At 44.7% G+C, this 24,446-nt stretch overlaps 1 protein-coding gene across 3 annotated transcripts; it reads right to left on the bottom strand.

The window, feature by feature from the left end:
• Window positions 1–353: 353 nt before the first annotated feature.
• Window positions 354–24,338, bottom strand: TSC22D2 (TSC22 domain family member 2). 3 transcript variants are annotated; one of them, XM_041467705.1, is made up of 4 exons: window positions 22,044–24,338; window positions 9,443–9,514; window positions 2,847–2,898; window positions 354–1,943 (listed from the first exon to the last, which is right to left on the bottom strand). In XM_041467705.1, exons 1-4 carry the CDS (start codon window positions 24,005–24,007, stop codon window positions 1,719–1,721), a joined length of 2,313 nt encoding a protein of 770 aa, XP_041323639.1. In that variant the 5' UTR covers window positions 24,008–24,338; the 3' UTR covers window positions 354–1,718. The 3 variants fall into 3 exon arrangements, with proteins under 3 accessions (XP_041323639.1, XP_041323641.1, XP_041323642.1); XM_041467708.1 differs by having other exon boundaries at window positions 1,806–1,943; window positions 9,406–9,514; XM_041467707.1 differs by lacking the exon at window positions 9,443–9,514.
• Between the last annotated feature and the right edge of the window lie 108 nt (window positions 24,339–24,446).

The raw sequence follows: 24,446 nt of genomic DNA, 5'->3' as shown, positions 1-24,446 counted from the left end.
CTTCTTTGAGGCCTGCACACACCAAAACCTGCAGTTTCCAATGTTTGTTGTGTTTTACCTTAGACATAAACCTGAGCAGAGTGAGAGCTGCTGCTGAAGCAGACATTCACAGCAGTGACTCAGCAGGCCCAGATGTTTATTTAGAGCGATCAGTGCAAACCCAAACCCCTAAGGCAGCCACCGACAGCATCAGAAGATGCTTCTCCTAGAAGAGAAGAAACCAGCCTGCTGCATGAGAAGTGGTAACCCTGGCACTGGTGTGTTACTGCCTCACTGACACTGCATTTCTTCATTTTCTTCAGAAAAGAGCTACGGAATTTAATTATACTGCAACAACACCTACAGCCAAAAAATTCAACAAAACTGGTTTAATTTCAGAAAATGTGTTAAAATATATATATATATTTGTACATCAATTTGACACACTGCATTAGTTTACACAAATGATGGTCTTTTTTGAAACTGTATTTATGAAATGTACATTTTTAATTTAAATACTCAGTATACACTGCATTTAATCTGCATGTTGCATTTATTAAATACATTAAATCTGCAATGTAACAAAACGTTTTCTGCATACGAAATTCAAAACACCATTTTAAATGAACAAAAGATGGCTCACTTCATTTATTTGTTTTAACAACTAGTGCCTAGCACACTAGCTTAGCTCCACCAACACCAGCTGTTCTTTCTCTTTATTGACATTGTTCACAGACTAGTACATATTACACTAAGAGTGCTGGATAAAAACATGAGGTACGGAAGTGGTTCAAAGATTACAGGTCATGCAGATCATGCGAGACAGCAAAGAAAGTTGTGAATGAGAAAACACTAAATAAAAAATACATAAAGAATGTGCATTATAAAATAAAAAAAAAAAACAAACAAAACAACAAAACAAAAAACCAACAACCAACTCAATTATACAGCTTTGCTTCTTTGGTTACAAAGTAGGTTGAACAATTTCACAGCTTTTTATTCCCACCCAAAAAACCAAACCAAAAACGAAATGTCAAAAAGCAGAGGAATCATGGCCCCCTTCTCTCTATTAAAAAGTAGAAACAGAAATGAGCAAAGTTTTCTTCATCAAAATAGCCCATCACTTATTTATTATATCACAAGGACTGGTGACTACCTGTACAGATGCACTATGGTCTTCATACTTACACTCTATACAAAATTTACATTCAAGCTGGATCTTTACTACCGTAAATAAATACCAAAGGTCAATTGCCATTAGTGTTAGAAATATGCCAGGATTCTTTGTTCAATTATTGCCTAGACATTGTATCTATTAACGCAATCCCATCTATCATTTTACCCATACAGACGTTTATTAAAAAAAAAAATTCAAAAGTTCTGTGACATTGTTCATGTACATTATGAAAATAGCAGCCCTGTAATAAATAAAACAAATAAATGAAACTAACATAGGCAAATGTTACTTATATGAAAAGAACAGTGGCTCTGAAGAGGAATTGTTGCTCCTTACCAGACAGCAAGGCTCAAAGCAAGCCAGGAGCAGGGGGAACCTCGGAGAGCCACCCAAGCTGTGACAGAGCTCCCTCCCGGAGCCCGGGACAGGACCCGGGCTGCAGGCGAGGCGCGGGCAGGGGCCGCTCCGCCAGGGTGATTGTCTAATACTGAAAGGCCAAGCACACAACAGAAGCAGGCTGCTCGCCCTGGGGCCCAGAGCCAGCGGCGCAGGACGGGCCGGCTCACGCCGAGGAGACGTTGGGCTGCGGCGGCTGCGCCTGCGAGCTGCTGCTGGGGGCGGCCTGCTGGCTTGAGAGCTGGGATAGCTGATCGTTGTTGGAAAGGGATTTCAACAGTGCATTTTCTCGTTCAAGTAAAGAGTTTCTTTCAACTAATTCTTTTATTTGTTCCTTCAGAACTTCCACTTCTTCTCTCACTGCATACATCAAATGGCTTTTCACTAGATCCTGCAAACAACAAGTGGACAGTTGCACCACGGGAAAGAACAAGTTTCCTGCACCCCAGCCCCAGAACTTACTGTTACTGCTTGCACTGCAGTAAGCCTGGGAAAAAAGCACTCATCACCAAAAATTTATGAATAAATCAGCCCTTGAGCACAAACAGCCCAGCCCTTATGTGAAGAGGGCCTGATATGAAAAGCTTTGTCTCCAGCACTCCAGTTAGGTGGAAGCCAAGGAGAAGAATGACGCCCCAGCTGCTCAGAAGGAAAGCACCAGCTCTGATGCTGTGACCTGGGTGTGGATCCGTGGTACACAGCCTGATAAGGGGGCCTGATATGAAAAGCTTTGTCTCCAGCACTCCAGTCACTCCAGTCAGGTGGAAGCCAAGGAGAAGAATGACGCCCCAGCTGCTCAGAAGGAAAGCACCAGCTCTGATGCTGTGACCTGGGTGTGGATCCGTGGTACACAGCCCCAGTCACTGAGGTGTGTGGGAATCAAATCAACAAGAAAGCTTTTACATCATCAGAAGAAAAATCCAACAGCTCTAACTGAAGCTGAGCAGCATGTTAAGAATGGCATACCTGACCCTTAGAAAAATTAGCAATGAACTTGGCTAGAGTAACAGACTGAAATATGCACTCTATTTTCAGCACTCCTTCAAGTTCACTCATCTTGTTCCCAGCAATTTGTAAGAAAATTAACTGAAAAACACTTCTGGGCCAACAGTAAAAGCAATAATGGTGTGTGGTCATTCATAGATGATACAGAAAATCATTTTTTCAATTGATGCTCTCAGTCTGACCCACCTGTAGGGATATCACAGACTCACAGAAACAAAATACAGCAGGAAACTTATGTTCAGTAATGAACCACATTAATCCTATTAGAAATAACTTATATTTTACTTACCATTGCCTGTTCTATTTTGTTGTCAATGGCAACAACACTTGCACCAGACGCACTGTAAATACAATGAGAAAACTCTGTGAGTGTTATTGTATCACTCAGGTAAAAGCGTGCACCCGCAGGACTCCTGGATCATGCTGTCACTGGAAGACTGAAGCATCACTGGATTCTTAGAGTCAAGAATCCAGTATACACTGACAGGGGGCTGTCCCATGCCCCTCCCACCCCTCACCCCACCCAGATGCCCAGTACAGTTGTGACCCACAAGAAACACTGCTCCTTCAGTTTATACCTTCTCATACTGGGCTTATGACACCCATAACCATAAAAATGCATTAGAATAAACACAATCAACTGCTTTGATTCCTGGCCTCATTTACCAGCTTGCTTCACTGAGGGAAACAAGAATTCATGGCATATTAATTGGATTCTTATCACTAGCATTATTTCTCCCAAACTGTTTTTATAAAGCAATGAAGAAGAAATCCTGTTTTAATACCTGTTCTCTGGACTCACTTGAGTCCAGGCTCCAGGTAAGGAGCTCCTGGTGCAGCACAGCCCCTGCAGCCTGTGGCAGCAACCAGCAGGAGGGCGAGGCATGACCAGAGCCCCGAGCCTGCGGCCACTGGCTCCCAGTCAGCTCTCCCTGGATCCTGTCTGACAGCTGATCAACACACAGCCGGGGGTCACAGCCAGGGCCAGGCTTGTTCCACAGGCACACTGGTGCAGGACATCCACCAGCTCACCTCAGTGCACTGTGAGGATGTTACTTACTGTGCCAACGGGACCCCAAACCGGGATCTCTGAATCCTGCGTGACGGAAATGCAGCCCTCAATAGCCAGGGTCTGTTTCCAAGTCCCATCACAGGCACACAAGCCAGTCCCTCGCAGCTTTGGAGCTGGGATTTTGGCAGGCCAGGGGTGTCCTGTTCCCCCCCAGACTCTGGTTTCTCTGTTCAGAGAGGAGTGTGGCTCTCCCCAGAGCACACAGGGCTGCAGCCCGCAGCAGCCACCTCCCACCCCGGGTCTCAGGGGTCCCATTTCCCACCCAGCCCGCTCTGACACACACAGTAGTTCCTGGGCTGTGACAGCCCACCAGTGAGAGCTGCTGATAACACTCCCAGCCACGGACATGGCTATCAGCAGTGTGCAGCAGTGTCTAGTACAGCTAGCACGGGGAAAATGCAAGGGTTGCAGTCATGCTGGAAAACTCGCCTCTCTGGAATTGTGCAACTCACCAAATCCAAGTGTTAAGAAAAAAATCACTTAAGGCTTTTTACAAAGAGTTTACAATGTGCAGTACTTGTCACAGATGTGAAACATGGCTTAGCTCCTGAAGAGTGATACTGGTCAGAGAAGTTAATTTTAAGGGCTCCCACAGAACTGTCAGCACTAAGGGCATCAGGTTTGCAGACCGGGGGAGTAACAGCCTCTATTTCTACCGAACCAATCTTGAAACCCACATCGAAAACACTGAATATGCATTTCAGAAGGAAATTGTTCCAATCTCTTACTGTCTTCTAAGCCTCTTTTCCTACCTATCTATGGTAAACTCCTCAGAATAAAAGCTATTTATAACTCATGCCAAGGGAAGTATGCCTTTCCATGTTGAGTTAACATATATCAGACTCATCTGACTCTGTCAGAAGTATCTGTGTTCATGAACCACAAAATCCAAGATCCATGTCCTCTCACAGTCCTTCATGGATACCACTCTACAAGTCAGATGAGGCAGCTCTGAAGAAGTAACAACACGAGGACAATTAAAGCAAACAGCACACTTGGCAGTGGGATCTACTTCCCCATCTCTGCACCACAAGTGTACAACTTCTGTCAATACCCATCTAGTCAAACTTGAGATTGGAAATTAGTTCTTCTAGTCCTGTTTCAGCTACTTTGTAGTGCGATTATTTAAAAAACAAATCCCACTACGTGACTCTAAGGCATTCAAGCAGTCCCATGAGAAAGACAGGCAGCCTTCCCTCAGCCTCCCGAAGAGCTGACCTGCGTGACGTGCTGCAGAGGCACCTTTCCTGTGAGCACCTTGTGCTCTGAGCTCCCCTCTGCCTGTTGGGTGTAGGAGCTGTCCCTCCCTGCCGTGTGACTGGAATGAGCCAGGGAAACCACTGCTTTACCACACACACCCCACACCTGACATGACACCAACAGTGCTGAAGGCTCTAGGCAGCTTTATACACAACTTCGTAATGTTCTTGCTGCCCTCATCCCCAGAGCAGCTGTGCTAAGACTGAGATGCTGAGTCTGGATTCCAGCTCTGCTCCCTGTACACATCCTGGGTCCCAACTTCAGCAGGCAGAGGCTGGCACCACGCAGACCCCTACTCACCCACCCACCCAGGAGAAGCTCCACACTGACACAGGGTGCCCCAGTTTGCCATCAGGATAAAACCAGCTGACTATAGTTCATGTCACTTTCTAAAAGCAGATGGGAATTAGATGTTATGGTAGCACAATTCCCACATGATTTTGTTCTTTATTCATCTGACAGTGCTCCCAACACCAAGCAGCTCCTGTGGGACATTCATGAGCAGAGCCCTCCAGTGACAGCTGCTCTCATGGGAAACTCCAACTGTGCTGCCAAATCTTAAAATTTTGTATATTTTTCTCAAATCCTAAATGCTTGACAAATTCCAGTTTGCACAAAAATATTTTATCCCATGGCTGCAGAATGACATTTATAAATACATTCCACTCCTTATGAAAAGGCCAGGAAGAAACCCAAAATATCCCTTAAACAAGTCTTTTTGGATAACTGAATGGAGAGAGAGTCTGACACATTCTGTGAGTGCACCATCCATTGTAGAGCCAATGCCTCAACTTGCAAATCCTGGAATTAGAAGAGGAAAGGCACCATTTAGCTCTTGTAAAAAAAGACCAATTGCTGATTGCTCCAAGAGCTACGGAAGTCTGACAGTTATTGTCAAAACTGCAAAAAAATCCACATCAAGTATAGGGCAGATGAAGGGGTGCATTTGGCATGTAATACTTGTTTTTAACAGTTAAACCCCCATCCCACACTGAGCTTCTGCAGCCCATGAAGTATCAAGCAGATACACTGAACACAGCACACTTCATTTTGACTTGGAGCTCCCAGTTAAGGTCATGTCCATGAAGGCTCTACCCAAAAAGATGTTATATTGGTACACCCAGTTCACACTGAAGGCCACAAGGTATACTGCAAAATTTACAGTCAGCAAAAACATCAAAGATGCCCCAAGCACAGTTTGTCATTCCCAGACACGGACAGTAAACCCAATGTTTTCCTACCTTAAACACCAGGTAGACAAAACCCACTCCTGTCAGAGAAATCTCATTTTGATGGTTTAAAAAAATCTCAGTGGCTTTTGCTTTACCTGTTAAATTGTCTTTATCTCAACTGAGAAGTTCTCTCACTTTTCCCATTCTGGGAGGAGGGGGAGCTGAGCGAGTGGCTGCATGGGGCGTAGTGCTGGCAGGATTAAAGCAAGACAGCCCTTTTTGGCACCCAGCATGGGCTTGGAAGGGTTTGAGGTAAGGACACATTTGACTGGGATGTTCTAGATTGAATGGATAGCTGTTCCTTCTGTGCAGCTATTGCCTGGAAGCACCTGTGCTTGCCATGGGCTTGCCTGCCTGAGTCTGCTAGAGCCCATTGCTTGCTAGTGGCCACTCTTTGCTCTCAGTGCTGCCACACTGCTCTTATCACCTCACTGCTGTGCCTGGAACACTTGATAACAGCCACTAACTACCATGTGCCTGGGCTGGCAGGTGCCCAGGGCAGTGCTGTCACACCGAGCAGGCCAGAGCTCCAGCCCTGTGGTCATTTATTCCTTCCCCTCATTGTTTACTCATTTATGAGCTACTGTCTTACCACTGGTTGAGCTAGTCAGCCTATCCAGAGAAATCTTTTCTAGTCTTCAAAGAGTTAAGGTCTATTTAATTAGCCTCCATCCCATAAAGATATTTTATAATGATAGCATCCCAAGCAATCCAATCACCTATCCAGCCTGGAAAGAGGATCTGTGTGAGTATTGCAGACTTCCATTATTGCTCTTTGTCAAAGCCATGTGAGAATGTGTGACAACCTGAGGCAGTGAATTCACCACCTCAGGAGTTCCCACACACACTTCATGAGTTAATTTATATTGTGAAGGTTTAATGCTTCACACATAAATGCAATGGAAACATAAATCCTACTACTTTAAATTCAAGATTACCAATAATGTCTGTGCTTCAGGCAGACCCACCTAGAGCTGGTATGGCACCTTTACTGTGCAAAGACAAGCCAGGCCCAGAAGAGCAATCACCCAGCCTCATGTGAATATGCCAAGAAGCCACTTCTTATTCCCCTTCTTAAATCACACCAGTTGAAAAGACCAACAGGTGACACTTGTGCCTTCAGCAACACCCATGCGAGCACTGCGCATGAAAACACCCCTCTGTTCACTGGAGCAATTCAGCAATCTCTTGTTCTCTACTGCAGTATCATGTGTCTCCCTCCGCTGACTTCAGCAGGTCCCCAGAGACAGCTACTCATAGGAGAATAATCCATATTTGTTAGAAAAAATACTAGAATTACACAGAAAGATTTTCTGTTTATCCCAAAGTCTCTTAAGTCAAGCCCCTCAGGTTCACAAAGTACTTCTGAAAGAACTGCAAAATGTAATTAAGAGCTCGCTGCCAGAAGACTCATGGTCCTGGTGCTCTGCAGTGCACCAACCCTACATTTTGTGATGGGCAAACAAAGGCATTCTAAGGAAGTCACACAAGCTTATTGTTTTCACAGCAGCACATTTTCTTTCCCCAACCAGAGATGCCAAAAAGAAGCCCCACACCATGTTCTTGTTACAGCCCCTGCTGTGTCCTGCCCAGCTCCATCCTGCGAGGGCTCCCACCAGAAGCTGCACTGCTCACTGATGGCCCTGGCCTTCCCTCCACCAGCTTTTACTGCAAGTTTATAGCTGACAGCTTCTCAGTTTCAGTCATCCAGTGAAGGAAAGCTGCCTAATGTGAACTTCAAATCCAATAACTGGGGTATAAATGCAAAACCTGCAAAATCCTGTCAAAGACTTTGGAATTTGAATGGATTATAAGTTTAAAACATGCATCAATCCTGATGAATTGCATTCTATGTTGTCACAAATGCTTGTTTTTACCACAAAGAGTTCACTGGCAAAGATGCAAGGTTATTTTAAAGGCAACCATTTACATTCTTCTATCTGAATTTAATATTTTATATCCCACATTTCCAGCATTTGCTTCAGGCATTATGTACATAAACATCAGATTTGTGAAGCTTCCATCTTAATTCATTACTTGATTTTAGGGTTTTTTGAATTAGCTTCCTCATCTTAAGACTTATTTTGAGGCATGAAAATAGAGAAACAGCTAAAGGCTAGACCACAAAGTGACCTTTTGGTCTACAAACCAGATGTGTATTCTAAGCCCTGAAGTTCGTTCCAGTGAAATAACAAAGTCCTTGAAACCTAAATACCAACTCTGTTCCATAAATACAGGGAAGTGGCATCATCCAGAGCTTAAAGCAAAAACACAAATTCGTCCAACTTACTGCTGAAAAAGGAAGATGTGCTTTGAAACTGAGCTTAATGCCAGCACCCCAGCAACACAAAATAATTTTTAAAGAAAGAGCAGAACACTTAGCATTACTTATAACCTTCATCACTGTGCATTATACAAACTGTTGCCAAGCAAACTTTAAAGGATTCAGCTGAGCTGTGCAAGTTGAGAAGCCTTTCAAGTCAAATACAGCCAGGACAGTGACGAAATGGTTATCAATACTTCAACAGCCAAACAAAATTTGCATTCTACACAGCTTGTTAAGCAGAAGTTTTGACAAGCCAGAGCAGCACAAGGCATTAAATCACACCATCACCAGGACTTTGACTTAATGCTGACAAAAAAAAAATCCCTCAAAATCATTAAAGCACAGGAGAGAAAGAGTTTGCAGCTACTGATGAATTAGTAATGCACCTCTCTCAAGTCCTATCCATGCCAGATAAGACTCTGTGGCACTTCACTGCAGTTTCTCACCATGAGTTCAATGCTAACTTTGGAGATTTACTTTGTCCTTGTCACAGTTCACCTATGTTCCCCATCCAGCTTTACTTGAGCAGAATGAAAGTAAGCCAGAAAGCTTTTTTTCCTGGTTTAAAGATATAAATATCTTAACTTAGCCAAAATTGCGTTTAAACGTAATATTTTCACGATGTGTTTTCTGATACAGGACTCAATGCCAAAGAAGTTTCCTCTTTTGGAAAAGGAAACTGTGAACATTTAGACGAAGGTCACCTAGGAGCTGACTAGCATTAAACTCTGAGCTTACACATCATGTATGATACATGCATAATGGAAGGAGGAAGAAAAAAAGTCATGTCGTATTTTAAGAGTTTAGTTCCATGTTTCAGAACAAACACTTCACTTCCATGACCGCTTTCACCTCTTCAAACTGCAGAAGCCCAATATGGAGCTCTGAACACAGGCAGCAGTTGTGTGCAAACAAATACAATGAGAAACTTGCATAGAGCAAAGCAGTTCATGCATACCTCAGCATGTATGCATTCCATACTCAAGCATCCATACCTATCCCAGGTGGTCTTTGACTCGTGTAACTTGTTGAAATGGAACGCTTGGTAGAATGCAGTTGACGGATTCCTATGAGATCCAAGAATCAGACAGACACATTGAAAATGGGTACGTAATAAAAATACCAACTCTCTTAATTCAACCTGCATTACTAAGTGAATTAGCTGTCCAGACAGGTTAAACTAACGATTGAAAGGCCCTACTGTTTCTATGGGTTTGCATTAAGGACACAAGAATCCAAAACAAAAGAGTAATTCTCCAGCCCTATGGATTTTCAGGCTATATCAAGCTGCTCCTGTACAAAGATGAGACTGTAAGGCCAACAATAAGACATCTCCCATCCTGCTGTCAACACTGTATAGTTTAGCTGACCACCACCCTAATGCCAAACACACCTAAACCCAAGAGACACCTTTCCCATTTTTGGTATGTCCCAGACTACCTCTGCACACAGTACCCAGTGTTTCCATCCTACTTAACCCCCTGCCTTATGCTCAAAACAGATGATTCCTCCAAGGGGACCTGGAAGTCAGAGCTCAATATGCCACATTCAAACTACGACAGATCAAGTTACACGTGAAAAACAGATCCAGCTAGAAATGGAAAATGGAACCCCTCAGCCACCTTCCCCCTTCCCGAGGTGCAAGAGGGCAAGGGCTGGTGGAGGCCCCTGGCCATGCACTCACTCCCAGAGAGCTCTCACAGCCAGTAGCCCTGTGTACGGTTTCAGCAGTCCCCCTGCTGAAAACCATACACTGTGCCCACATTCCAGTGCCAGAGCCCTGAGGCAGCCTGGCCCTCCAGCCTCAGCCCCACCATGGCACCTACACTGACAGTGCAATTAGACAATTTTACTTCTCCAAAGTCTCATCTGAACGTTTGTTGTAAACTAGATACTGGAAGCACACAGTTCTCTGCTGCCGCTGGCTGCAGCAGTGTTATACTGAAACTGAAAAACTCCCTTCTCATCCTCATGTGGGCAGAGCTATGCCAGCCCTAGAGACAAATGCAACAGTCTTCCTGAAAGACCTTCAGAAATGCAAGCATGAGTTCAAATTCCTTTTAGAATCTGTTTTAAAACAAGAAGTTTATATCACATTGGAAGCACAGGGATCAATCCCTTTTCTAAGTTTATGGCAAGAATATTTCTAAAAACAACTGTCTTCAAGTTACTTAATTATTTCAACTGAAATACAATTACTGCATAATAAAAATTACATAAAGTAAAACAACAACACCACAGAAGTAGCACCATAGGAAAACACTATCAGAAGTAATTCAATTCTCGTGGCAGGTGTACACAAAAAATCTTGGTAGGATACTGGTATTTGTGTCTCAGCAATGATCAGAAGTGTCTGAGTTTAAAGTGTCTGTCATTCCTTTTCCCACCTTCAGCACTGTACTCTTAAAAAAAAAAAAATTCATGCAAGTCTGGAATTTAGCTTAAAACCTGTTACAGAAGTTGCTTGATCAAAACTGATAAACACCATCCTCCTATGTAGGTAACATCCACATTTTCCTAAGAAGCACTGCACACAACTCAACAAATAATTACAGGAAGAGCAACACAATAGCTAAAGGACATTTGTGTAATAGGACTTCACATGTGGAAAACAATTGGCATCTGCAGATCAAGAGAGCACTCCTTTGCTGAAAGCATGGTCCAGGCTCTTCTTTCTAATGCAGCTGTCAGGAGCATGTGCAGAGCCTTCCTCGGAATGAGGCTGTAAATAGAAAGTCATTTAGCTTCCAAGATAAATTTACTTGTGTTGCTACTGTTAGGTGTAAAAAGTGGTCTATAACCACACAGCATGTATTCCATATAGTCTATTTTTATACTGATACTCTCTATGCTCTGTATTTGTGTATTTGTGTACTGTATTTGCGTATTAAGCAAGCGTCTGAAAAGATACAGAAAAATTTTTCTTATTAGATTCTCATTTGTAACTCCTACTGTTGAAATTGCTTTTGCATTACTTCAGACAAGTAAGAGAATCTTTTCTACTCCACAGCTATATATTTTTAAAATAATTAATGGGGGTGTGTGTACCTAAACAGGAAAAGCAAATCCACAGAGGCATCATGAATGATGCCTCACACGCAGATCTGAACTAATATGACTGAGTTTCAGACTGCTGAAGCATCTAGTTTAACCATAAGAAACAGTGAAAGGTTAGAGAGCGACTAAAATGCCTTTCTGTTTGCAGAAACAACTGAGAAAACAGCTTACAGGAGCACTAAACCCAAGCTGCTGCTGCTGTACCACAGCTGGAGCCCCACAAGTCCTCCTGACGCTGCCCCAAGTGAATTCAGGGACAGCCTGGACCAGAAAAGCAGATTGCTTATGGCTCCTCCCTGGCAGACTGCCAGGTCTGAGGTCAGGACTCAGTCTGAGTCCTTGGCAGACTGATACAGAGGAACTGAGAGCCACACAGGACAAAAATGTCCCAGGTGCTGACCCAGAGAAACAGCAAGCACCTTCCACAGAAGGTACTCCAGAACTTCTCTTCCTCCATCGCTGGTGAGAGAGACCAGGTATCCCCAAGGGTACATGGGCTGAAGTTCATTCCCACCTTAGTACACTTAAACATTCAAAGTGTATCTCAAGTGGCCAAAAATGCCTCTATGTCTCTCTAAACAAATCCTACAACACATACTGCATTTATGTCCTTTAAAAGCTCATGAATGCCAATATTCACAACTCACTCCCACTCTCTTGTTTTTAAGAACAGTTTTCATGCAACAGAAAATTTGATCCAAGTTTAAAGAAGGAGAACTTACTCAGTCCTCTGAATGCCCAGGACATCAAGCTGTTCCTTCGAAAGGGAAGCCTAGACCTCATCCCATGTCTCACATCACAGTTGGAAGTGTATCCTCCCACTGCCATTCATCAGGACAATATGCCAAATACAAACTTCATCCCTGAAGCCTCTGTTTGCTAGAAACCATGCCTGGGAAAGCTGGCACATCGTCAAGTATACAGATAAATGCCTTTTGGTTCGAGTAATGACACTGGCTTTGGACTGGGTATCAGCCCGACACACAGCGGCTGCTGCACAGATGCCTTTTTGCCAGCTACTTCCTTTGAAAGAAATAGTAACATCATTGTTCATGAACAAGCGTCAGTCTTCAAACTACTGACCAACCTCAGAAATTGAGGGCAACAACAAGAACATATGTAAAATAGTACTTTTTTCCCCAATAAAAAATTAATACCACCTCAGACAGTTCTCTCTCAACCTCACTGAGTTATTTTCTTTACATCTGAGAATAGGAATGATGCAAAACATTCAAAAGGCCTAACCACCTGTCTTTGAAGAACATGAGAACAGCAGGTCAGACAATCCATGCTCAACACCTCTAAGGAAAACCAAAGAACAGAAGCACATATTCACAACCCAGACAGAAGCAAGCACACACGGGTGACCTCTGCAGAAGCTCACTTCAGCCATAATTCCTTCTGAGAACAATTAACAGATCTCGTACAGAAAGCCACAGGAGATGTGACCATGTCATAAAATGAGTTGAGCTTTTAATGCCACCTTGTGTGACATTTTTGTTGGTAACAAAAGGCTGTTTACTGGGGCACTGCAATGGGCACTGATTACAGCTGCTCTCAAAATTACATTTGGCAGGGTTCATCTGAGACCTGGATGAGGGATTTGATGATCACCTGATCACAGTTTATCGAGAAACTCGCAGCATAGTTTATGGCATTTTGAGATTATGTTTACACTAGTAACATAATTCCTTCTCTATCCTTCTCCTTTTAAAAGATGTTTCACTTTATTTTTAGCACCTTCTATTTAAGGCAGATGCAACTTTGAATTAGCTTTCTTTCATAAGACTCAATCTACAGAACAGTAACTGGAGCACAAAGCTCTGCAGGAGAAAACTAACAGGGACTAAATGTGGGGAGTCAATGCAAAATTAAGAAAAATAACATCTCAAGCTCTGAAGTGATATGTTTAATTGCATATTCTGTTCACGCAGTTCCTTAAAGCCATTATACTTGCTATACACACTCTAGAAGACCAGCTAGAATTCAGAGCTTTAACATTCAGTTTTAGGTGCATTCTAGCTACAGAAAAGAGGAAAGGCTGACTCAATGACCAACCCACATGACAGTTTTTGGGACAGTGGCTCTCAAATGTCACAATGGACTTAAAGGGGTTTCACATGCTACTACAAAACAAAAATATTGTAATAGCATAGAGAAAGCACACTGCTTCACTGGATAAACCAAGAGCAGTAGCCCATACTTCTTCACCTTGCTCTCAAAAGAAGATTTTGGCAAATAATTTCCTGCAGTGAATAGAAGTCTCTAAGGAGAAGGAACTGCAGACAACTGTCTCAAATACACAGAGTATGAAGTCTGGCAGAGGCGTTTCACTGATCCCTTGCCTGCTCTGTTGAAACACTGGCATCAACCTTCCCCTGCTCTGGGTGAGCTTGAGTATTTAAAAACAACACGAGGAATATTTTCCAAACCCTACCAAGGTTATTACTTGTTTTATAAAATAATGTGATTTTAATAAATAATACAAAAAATAATAAATGTTTCATTATTACCTGTACTGGGTCATAACCATACACTAATTCTGAAGGAGCTTTGCTTAAGAGTTCAAACAGTGAATTTCCAGTATGCCTATTTAATACTAATCACAGAAAGAACACAACAACCTTCTAAGCACCATCTTATTCCTGATTTCAAAAGCTGCAGCTCAAAACTCTGGAGTCCAGTTCTCTTGGGTGCCACAGAGTGGTCCCCAAGGCTCAGGAGTGCTGCATACAGCTGTAATCACAACAGCTTTATGATTTCTAGGATCCAGTGATGACCCTTTCCATCCTCAGCACGCTGCCTTCCCACTTCCCAAATCCAGGCTCGGAGCACTGCTGTCCCACCCAAGGCTCTCCTGCTGTCCCAGACAGCACTGCCACAGGCACGGTAATTAACACACCATCTGCTAATGAAGCACGGCTCTTCTGTGAAGGCTGTCAGTCAGGCTGAACTGTAATTACGTCATACAAACTGTGTGAAGACTAATCTGAGAGCTTCTGTTCTTAAATCAAAACATGTAACAAGTGTAAGATTTTTTTGTACTGATGATTTGTCTTCTCACTGGATATAATCAACCTTCAGTTCCTGGAGGGAGGATACAGAACAAAGTAGCTCACATGATGCACAGCTTGGCTTCCAGGCAAAAAGTCAACAGCAGATCACATTTTCAGAGCGAAACTTATAGATTACAAGCTGATAACAGCAATGCAGAAAGTCTGCCTGATCTAGTCAGGGATTCTTGCCTCTGTCAAGTAGCTTTCAAGAAAAGCCATAGGAAAAACTCATCAGTATTACCCACATTTGAATGAACTGAGAAAAGTTTTAAAAAAAAAACAAAACCAAACAAAGTCTTATTGAAAATAACACCCATGGTCTCAACAAACACCGTGAACTCCACTTCACATGGAGTGGAACCCTTCAGAATCTACTGATACCTGCCAAAGAATACCATTATGCCATTATATTCTCCTGCAAATTACCTCATCCAAGAGAGCAAGCTCTGAGTGCTCCTACCCAGCAGACCCTAATACACTGGTATACAGGAGGGAGCAAAATAATAAATTCAGCAGTTCTGAAACATAAAGACCCACATTTGCTAGTACTGCATTATAGATCCAAAAATCTGCAAAACCCCTCAAAAGTATTGACTTTTATACAACATGGCTGGTAAAGAAAAGGCATGTATTTGTACGTATGAACATGTTATTGAAGATGACCAGGCTCCTGCTGCCTGTGATGCCCACCAAATCCGATTTTCTCAAACACAGTGATGAAGGGAAAGCTGCCTGTGATTTCTGGTGAAAGTGGCCCTGCGTAGTGGAACAGGGCTTGAATACTCATCCTCAAATAAAACTACACTAAAATGAGATTTTTTTTCTCCCACTAAGTTGCAGTGACAACACTTTCAGCTACTTCAGTCATCTATAAATACAAACGGCTCTTGTTTTTTTTGACAACAAAATATTCCAGTATATGTGGGGAGAAAATAATGAGTGGATAAAACAGCTTCAAGAATACTCAGACAAATCCCACCTGTCCTACCCATGTGATAATGGTCAGGAATGCATGTATGAGCAAACGTTTCAAATTACACATTCAACTTTAAAAAAAGATATTAGATCCTAGGCCATGTATGGCACTTTTTTTTACACAGTATATTATAAATCTGTCTGCCTTCCCACACCATTTACAAAGTCTCTACCACTCAAGTTTCAGGCCAGCCTGTACTGCCAGTGAGTGCTCACCATTTGCTTTACAGAAAAAGTATTTTTAAAAATGCATTTGTAGGGTTGGTCAAGGTATTTACAGGCCTTGCACCCACCAAAGAGTGTTCTACGTAAGAGACATTCCCAGGAGCTCTCATCCACACCCCTACAAAAACAGCCAAAGTAACTTGGTGGAGAAGCAAGTAGCATTTTTTAACCCTCATTTCTGACCACCCCATCCTCTACTGGATATTAAATCTGCTTGAGATGGGCGCAAAATCTTCAGACACTTCACTGAGAGCAGTATCTGTCTCCCATCTAATCTACACTCCTCCCCTGCAAGCTCACACCCGTGCCACGCTCATCCCCTCCCAGACTGTGCCCTCCCTGCAGAGGGGGTGAGCGCTATCCTGGGCTGCACAGGGCAAAGCCCAGCAGGTGGAGGGAGGGGATCCCTCCCCTCGGCACTGCTGAGGCCACACCTGCTGTGCCCAGACCCCCACTCCAGTTTGCACCCTTCAGCGCGTACCAGACAAACGCGCCAGCTGCCAGTGCCACTGACAGCTGACACCTCTCCAGGGCATCAATCGATATTTCTACCTTCTCTCTGCACTGACAAAACTACTCAAGCAGGCTCTCACAATCCAAATGCATCCTTCAAAGCTTCAAAGGGAGAACACATAGACACATCTTGGACAAATTTTGCTTTGCTTGACAAAGAAAATTAAGACAAGCATATAGCTGTCCTTCATGTGGCCAAGTAATTCACCTGCCCTGCCTGAATGAAAACAGACTATCCCAAAAGGCAAAGATTTCCTGGCACTTAATACAACATTCATGTTTATGAAGTGTGAAGTTTAAAGACTGAGTAATTTTCAAGAGGAATGAAAGTACAACCTCACTGTGCACTTCAAGTGACCTCCTATGTCTGGAGAATCTTCTCAGAAGACAGTGGCTTTAGCAGTTACTATAAATACTTCTATCTTTATACTTTGTCAAATATAGGAATAAAAGCAGACACCTGTGCCTGACAATCTAGATTTACTGAACAGAACCATCCAGAGCTACTTTAGCAGGAGGAGTCTCACACAAGTTTCTTAAGGAATCATTGCTGACACCTAAAGCACAAACAAGGTTTGCACTTCTCCTGAGCAACAGAAACTGCTAATTGCTAGCTTTTAAGCAGGAAAATTAATATACAGCTTCAACATGCAACAGGTGGATAACTCAAATATCTAGTAGAGTAACAGGGAGCAACTCCTTTTTACTATAGTGTCACCTGAAGTCATAAAAATTATCAGCAGCTCCTGTAAAAATGCAGCCTCGGAGAACTTTCAGCCCTTCTGATGTCTGAGAGCAGTTTGGTAGTCCTGCCTTTTCAAAACATCCAAATACTTCAATATTCAGCTTTAAACAAGAAGTTTAAAATAGCTTCCATAAAACATACGCTGTTATTTCTGTCATACAGACAGCACTCAGAAATCAGCTATGGAACATCTTCTATAGGAGATGAGGAAAAAACTAACCCCCAGCAGCTGATCAGAACACTCAGGAGTCTGAGGTACAGGGAACCTCTCCTGTCAGGGCTGGTCACTTCAGTCTTTGAAACAACCTGAACAGTATCACTGTGAATTTATTTCAGCTACTTTCCCCATTTCCTCCTTTTAAGAACTCTCTCATGTGAAACACTTGTACCTCATTAATTTTAAGAATATATTGACTCCTCCTTAACAAAGGCATTTGAATGTTTAAACTGGGAAACAGTACTGTCAAACAAGTAGCCACAGTTTTGTTTAGCTATCTTGCACCACTCTAACTGCACAGCACAATAGGCTTTCTACCATGCAGAAACCCATGCAGTGCTGCAGTTACCTTTGGTAATTTTTGTTATAGAAAGTATAGCAAGCAGTGAACACAACCAACTGGAGTTTCTTTGCATTAACCATCGTTTGCTGCCATGAGCTGCAGAGGCCACCCCAGAAGTCCCAGCTCAGTTTTCAAGCTGTCTGTTAAACCAAAGGCTCTCCAGGCTCTGGACTGTCCAGGCTTCATTCCCACCTGCTTCCACACACACTCACAAACACAGGCCTTCAGCAGGAGAGCTCAAGTCTGCAGCCGTAGGAGAGCTCAAACCTCTACGAAGCTCTTGAGCAAGGTGAAGAAAGGGCTAACACTGCGAACTAATGCAACTCAAGTATCATGTACTGTAGGTACTTGCAGAAAACTTACTTTTTTCTTTAGGAGCACAATAAAATATGCATCTAGGGCAATACCTAAGTGATCCCATGCCCAGCTTTGTCCTTACATGATGAACCTGGTCTCAGCAGCACAGGTCTCCCAGCAGTTAGTGCTCCATACAAATAGGTGATTTAGCTGAGCTCACAGCACGCTGCAGAGCCCTGCACAATCGGGTTCTCAACAGCTCAGCTGCCATAGCTGACAGCTCACAATTGCAGCCATTCATTAGTGTTCCTGGAATACAGCCGGAACAGTTCAAGCCGGTCAGTTATCTCTGGAAAATGATCTATACTCTGCTCCTTTTCCAACAGCCCTAGTAATATTTTGCCCCAAAGTCTGCCAAACATGTAGGAGGTTTGAACAAGCTTTCTCAGTAACATTCTTTTAACAGAAGCCACATATTTCTTTTCCCCCAAGAGCCAAAATAAAGTTATTAAGCCAGATGAAATATTCTGCTTGTCAATTACAAATTTGTGTATACATGGGCATAAGGGCAAGCAGAGAACCTGACACACACTGATAACAAAATCCTCTCAGGTGCTCTAACTGCTTTCCCTTCAAAATAATTAGTACTAGTGCTGAGGTCCAACAAAAGAAGAGTCAGAGCAATTTTGAGACTAGTTCTAATAATGTTTTTACACAATTAGTATTTTTCAGGCTCCCTGTTTGAGACAGCAGTACCCACATCTGCCTCAGTATCAGTACTAGTTCCTCCATCCTTTAATACTGCTGCAGTTTATTTGCAGCCACATTTAAAAAGGAAAATGTGTTATGCCGTAAATATTTCATAACTTTCACACAACAATTTTTTTCTTTTTAAAAGCTTAGCAATTTGGACACACCAACTGAAATACTGGCTTTGCTTTTCAAGGAAGAAGTGACACACTGAAGGGTTTTTTCTTTTTCATTCTTTTGGACCACCTATCCACCCTTTCTTCGCCCCCAGACAAGATTTTCCAATTAATTGATTCTTCGCTATTCATCAGATCAGTGCAAGAAACCACAGGTTTTCATAGACTACTGTCAAAGTCTACTCGGCTATGGGAACAGGAAATTAAGTCTTTGGGCAATGGCTTGGAAGAAAGCAATCTATAAACATTGTTCTCTTTATATATCAGGCTAGATCACCTCCACCCCTAATAACCTTAGATGCTGCTTGATTTGAAACAGCAGACTATAAGATAGGAGTAATAAAAAAAAATTTTTTTCAGAAATACATGAACTGATCAACTTTTTACATCATGTTTACTGCACTAACGACATGCTGCTTTCAAAGAATTTCCATCTTAACTATTTTACCTTTAAAAGAGTTCCTCTTCCTATTCAGAATGGTGACTTTCCAGGTAAATCCAGGGTATTGAGAGCTATACAGTACTCCTTGATGAGTCACTGTTCTAGAAGATGACTACAGGACAATGATCTACACAAGTCTGTGAAGCTTCAAGTACGTGCAAATATTGAAGTATAACTGAAGGTGCCAGAAGAAACATAGATACCTGCCTCCACATTGAGCCCCCTTTCTGGAAATGTTACACATTAATAGTATGAAAGACAAAGAGAAAAATGCTTTCCACAGATTTATAGCTTCAATGACCACCAAGTAACCTCTCTGAACTGAGCTGTGAGCTAACTTCCTGGACCTGCCAGCATAAACCATGACTCATGATGTATCAGCTCCCTTTGTGCTTTAATAGCTTTATCAGTGTCAACCCCCAGCCCATTAATGACACTTGAAGGTCTTCATTAACTATTTCACCACCGATTCCAGTAGATAAGGCAGCTGGGCAAAGCCCATGGGAGTGGCAGCACAATTTAAACGGCTGGAAAGAGGAAAAAAGCAGGAGCAAGAACAGAACAGCAGACAAGCAGGAGACTATTATACAATAAAGCCTTCTCAGAGAGTAAAGCAAATAAAAACCAAGAGGTAAAACAGCCTTAACAAGCTGCTAGGTTTTCAGTCTCACCTTTCTCTGTCTCAAGCTGGTGGAAGTCAGGCTACTGTTTGAGGGGAGCAAAGAATAAACTTTGATCTACTGTCTCTCTATCTATCTATCCATCTCCTACATTATGTATGAGGTCTAGGTCGGTTTAAGGTGAGCTTTCATGGCTTACCAGAATCACCTTCCCTCTGGGAAAGACTCACACCATATGTGTGCTCCTGGCTTTCTGACAACCCAGCACAGGGCACAGTTTTATCACCCAGTGCAGAAGCTGACAAACGACACACAGGCTCTCCTTCCCTGATAACCAGACACTCGCTTCTCTACTGAACACCACAGCATGGCCTGCCAAAAAGAGCACGCTGCATTCAGACCCCATTGCCATTTCTTACTCATAGTTCAAAGCGTCTCAAAGAGTCTCTTTAGACATGAACACCATGTAAAGCACCACTGCAACGTGGCAAGTTCAAAGACTAAACTAGAAAATTAACTTTAAGAATCACTGTTCTGTTAAGAGCACCAAGAACTGACCCATTGGAGTGTCACACAAAGTTAGATGCCCCTAATTTGAAAAAGCAGGATAAGTTTTTCTCTATCTTTACACAGAAGTTATTCAGTTGTCACAGATAATCATGTTCATTACCATAATTTATATTAAGTATTAGAAGCTATGGAAAACAAATGCAAAATGCATTCCTTTCTTTCTGATTCCTGAGTCAACAGAATGATTAAACACCAGACAAATCATCTTCTCAAAAAACACTGAGCTATGAAAAGAACCCACCAGCTTGAAATTGAACCTTATTTGCACAAGGCAGTTTTTTAGCCAGATTAGCAGTCCTCTTAAGGTAGGCAAACTGTGTAGTAAATTTTAAACTTCTAGTCAGTCCTTTACCACTTTATTCAAAACCAGCACAGGTCTCCAAACCACAGCTTTTCCTTGCAGAACAGCACAGCAGTTACTTTCTCAGACAGTGTCAGCCAACACTCCAGCGAGCACAGGCCTGCATTAAACCTGCAGCCTGAACTCTCCAAACACCCACTTTGAGGTGCTCTCTCCATCCACTGCACCCCAGCTCCACAGACACAGCTGCTTCACTAAAACATGCTCCAATCAACACTGACTACATTATCTTAATGTCTGGTGCTGTCTCAAGGTGAGGGAAGACTTACAGAGACATTCACCACAAGATCCGCTCATAATGGCCTAATGCCTGTTTTTAAAAACAAGTAACACACATGTATTCCCTTCCTCCAAACTCCAGCAATTCTGACAGTAGATGCTGGGACTTAAATTCAGTGCTCAAACACTGCTTGATTCTTCTTTCCCTCAAAGAAGTCAATCAAGTGGTTTGGCCTTCAGAGTATCTGACGTGTCCACGGGAACAGCAGCCACACACCCACTGCCTCGCTCAGGCCCTCTTAGGAGTCTGCTCACACCACACTCCTCTGTCACAAGTCATAGTTCCAAATTACTTTCCAATTAAAAAAAACTCACTGTAAGGTTGTACTTCCCACCGTGTCCACATCTTTGCCCAAGCAGTGTCTGTTTTCTCAGCACAAAGGACCATTCTCTGCAGAGCTTTCCCTGCATATGGATTTGCACACAAATCCAAGTGCAAGTACTTTCCTTACTAACTGATATTATGACGTGTTAACTCCACGGCAGGGTACAAACCAAGAGTCTGTGTTAATATCCCTGAGATACCACCACACAGATTTAACACTGCAATACAGCGTTATTTTACCCAGCTGTCAATGAAGTGCTTTATAATGCATTCTGGAAAAATGAGAGAACAGCCCTTCTCACATCCTGAGCCACGGGCTAGGCTACAGAAAGACAGCTTTCAGTCTTCTGATTTTGAAGAGGCAATGTTATTCATGCATTAAGCAGCTTTCAGGATACTTTGTACCCCATTTAGTGAGAAAAGTAATCGCACTCACACCCTGCAAAAAACAAGTAGAATTCACTACTGGCCTAAATACTTTGCTATGGTTTGCGCTCTTAAAATAAAAATATAGTCCAGGTGAACCTCAGCATGACTTTCTGAAAATACGAATTTACAAAAAACACTTGGCAATAACTTGAAAGTTGACTTTTTTCCCCCCTAAAAATAGAGTTCTTTTTTATGGCATTATAAAATGATTCATACCTGTCTTCATCACCATCAACAGGAATGGATATGCCAAAAACAGAGCTGGCAAGACTGTTCATTGGAGTACTTGCAGGTAACTGAAGAGGATTTGCTAGAGTGTCTGGAATGGGAGGCTTCACAAGAGGTTTATTTTCAGCTATAAGAGAAAGTGGTGGCTGAGGTAGGGGCTCCGATTTTCTTCTAGTATCATCAATCTGGCCCACTAAGGACTGGGCCTGGGTCTGAAACTGTCCGAGGCTCGCCTGAGGCAGACTGGCGGGTGCGGTGGGCGCACCTTGCATCATCGAGTGTCCGACGTGCTGGGACTGGACCGTGCCAGTGCTTCTGCTGACAGAAGGGTGGCTCGTCAGCTGGGACTGGACCAGCGTAACAGGGACGTTTGGCATAGCAGCAGAAGCGGTGGTGGACACACTAGGCACACTTGTACCGGGCACAACCGCAGGCACGCTCTGAACTCCAGGGACCACAGCATGGGGAGCGCCGGGCATTCCCGACACTTGACTGCTTCCCCCCATTGGATGCTGAGTCACAGATTTCTGTTGCACAACCCCCGTATGTCCAAGGCCTGGCTGCACCACACCTCCCGGCTGCGGGAGGGCAGGCTGACTCGCTTGCGCCTGGCCACTCTGCAACAACCCCGACCCCTGTCCGACTGCTTCGCTGGGCTGCGCTGACACCCCCATCACTGGCGCTCCCACAGGTGAGGGGTTCTGGCCCGTCACCTGCCCCACAGGAAGGCTGGAGGCCACAGTACTTGGAGCAGAGCTTGTAGCAGCCTGCTGAATAGCTCCTTGAGACTGCATAATTGTCATGTGCTGCATGTATTCAGCCTGCCCAGGAGGCTGCGTCGGCAGTAGATGCACTGGTGGAATCTGGGACTGAGAATAAGCAAATTGTTGAGGTTGAGTCACTGGTATGTTTGCCTGCTGCACCTGCTGCTGGGCCACAGGAATGCCTGACTGCCCTGCTGTCACATTTGGAGGTGCCATGCCTTTCCCGTTGGGTCCAGCCTGTGAAACACCCTGTGGATTTACCTGTGGTTGCTGCGGCACTATCATTTGCTGACTTGCTCCGGAAGCCCCAGAAAACACAGGCTGAGCAGTACTCTGAGGCACGGCCCCACCTACGGGCTGTTGCTGTTGCCCAATGACAAAATTAGGTTGCTGTAGAGAGGACTGGTTCATTTTCTCTGTCTGAAGCAGCTGTGACACAGCAGCCAGGGAGCTGTCAGCTATAGAATCGGGGCCATGGGCTGACGCTGGCACAGCCGAGATCACAACAGAACCTCCTGTGGCACCAAGGCCACTGTCCCTCTCTTGAGCAGCCTGTTCGAAGGTGCTGCTGTGCCTAATGCAATCTCCAGTCCTGCCCAGAACACCACCACCATCTGAGTCCCGGTCATAGTACTCCATACACGTCCATCGGCCTCGCCTGTAGGGCTCCCCAGTACCGTGGTCCAGCTTGATCACCCTGAAGCGTGAGCTGCAAGCAGCAGCCGCCGTCTGAGACATGGCCCCGGGGGCACTGGGTGCAGAAGGCCCTGTGGAGGGCAGGGAAGCCTGAGCACTGCTGCCCCCCGCCACAGCTGTGCCAGGAGCAACAGCTGGCAGGGGCACAGCCGAACTTTTGGGCACAGCCCCCCCGTTGGGGCCTGCAGCCATCCCAGGAGCAGCCACAGCCAGCTGCCCGTCCAAAACGAGATTGGGAGAGACGCTGCTGGGAGTTTCGGCCTCGCCCACGTTGTTGAGAGTCTCTTCGGAGGAGCTCCGCTCACAGACGTCCTCGGGGCCGTAGTCGGTGGCTCGGGAAACATCAAAGATTTCAGAAGACACGTCCTCGGTGCGGGACTCATCCGGGTCATCCAGGCTCTCGGTGTCCTCGGTAATGCTGCTGGCCACCTGCGCCGTGGTCACGCTGGTGATCTGGAAGCAGCTCTTCTTCTTGGCCGGCATCTTGGACATGTTTCCTCCGCAGGAAGGGGCTCGGCCGGCCGTGGCGAGGCGAGCGGGGTGCTGGGGCGGGCTGTCACGGCGTGCCGGCCGGGCCCCGGGCGCTACCGTACATCCTCCGGCGGCTTCCTGCGGCGGGCGGGGGGCGGCGGGGCTCCTCCTCTTCCTCCCTATCCGCAGCCCTCTTCCCGCGGCCGGGCCTCCTTCTCCTCCCTGCCGCCGCTCCGAGCGCCCCGCGGCTTCCTGCGGGCCGCAGCAGCGGGCCCGCGGCCCGCCCCGCGCGAGGGGCCCCGCGCTGGCCGGGCGAGGCCCGGGCGGCCCCGTGTCCCACCCCCCCCCCCCCGCCCCCCCCCCCTCCCCGGGACCCGNNCCCGGGGAGCGGCGCTCAGCGGCCGCGGGCGGGCGGACCCGCTGCGCTGCACCGGCCCCGGAGCTCCCGGAGCGCGGTAGG

The sequence above is a fragment of the Pyrgilauda ruficollis genome, unplaced genomic scaffold (genome assembly GCF_017590135.1).
Source record: "Pyrgilauda ruficollis isolate IOZ18807 unplaced genomic scaffold, ASM1759013v1 scaffold21, whole genome shotgun sequence".
Lineage (NCBI taxonomy): Eukaryota > Metazoa > Chordata > Aves > Passeriformes > Passeridae > Pyrgilauda > Pyrgilauda ruficollis.
Note: the sequence above shows the minus strand (reverse complement) of the source record. Positions and strands in the feature narration are given on the sequence as shown.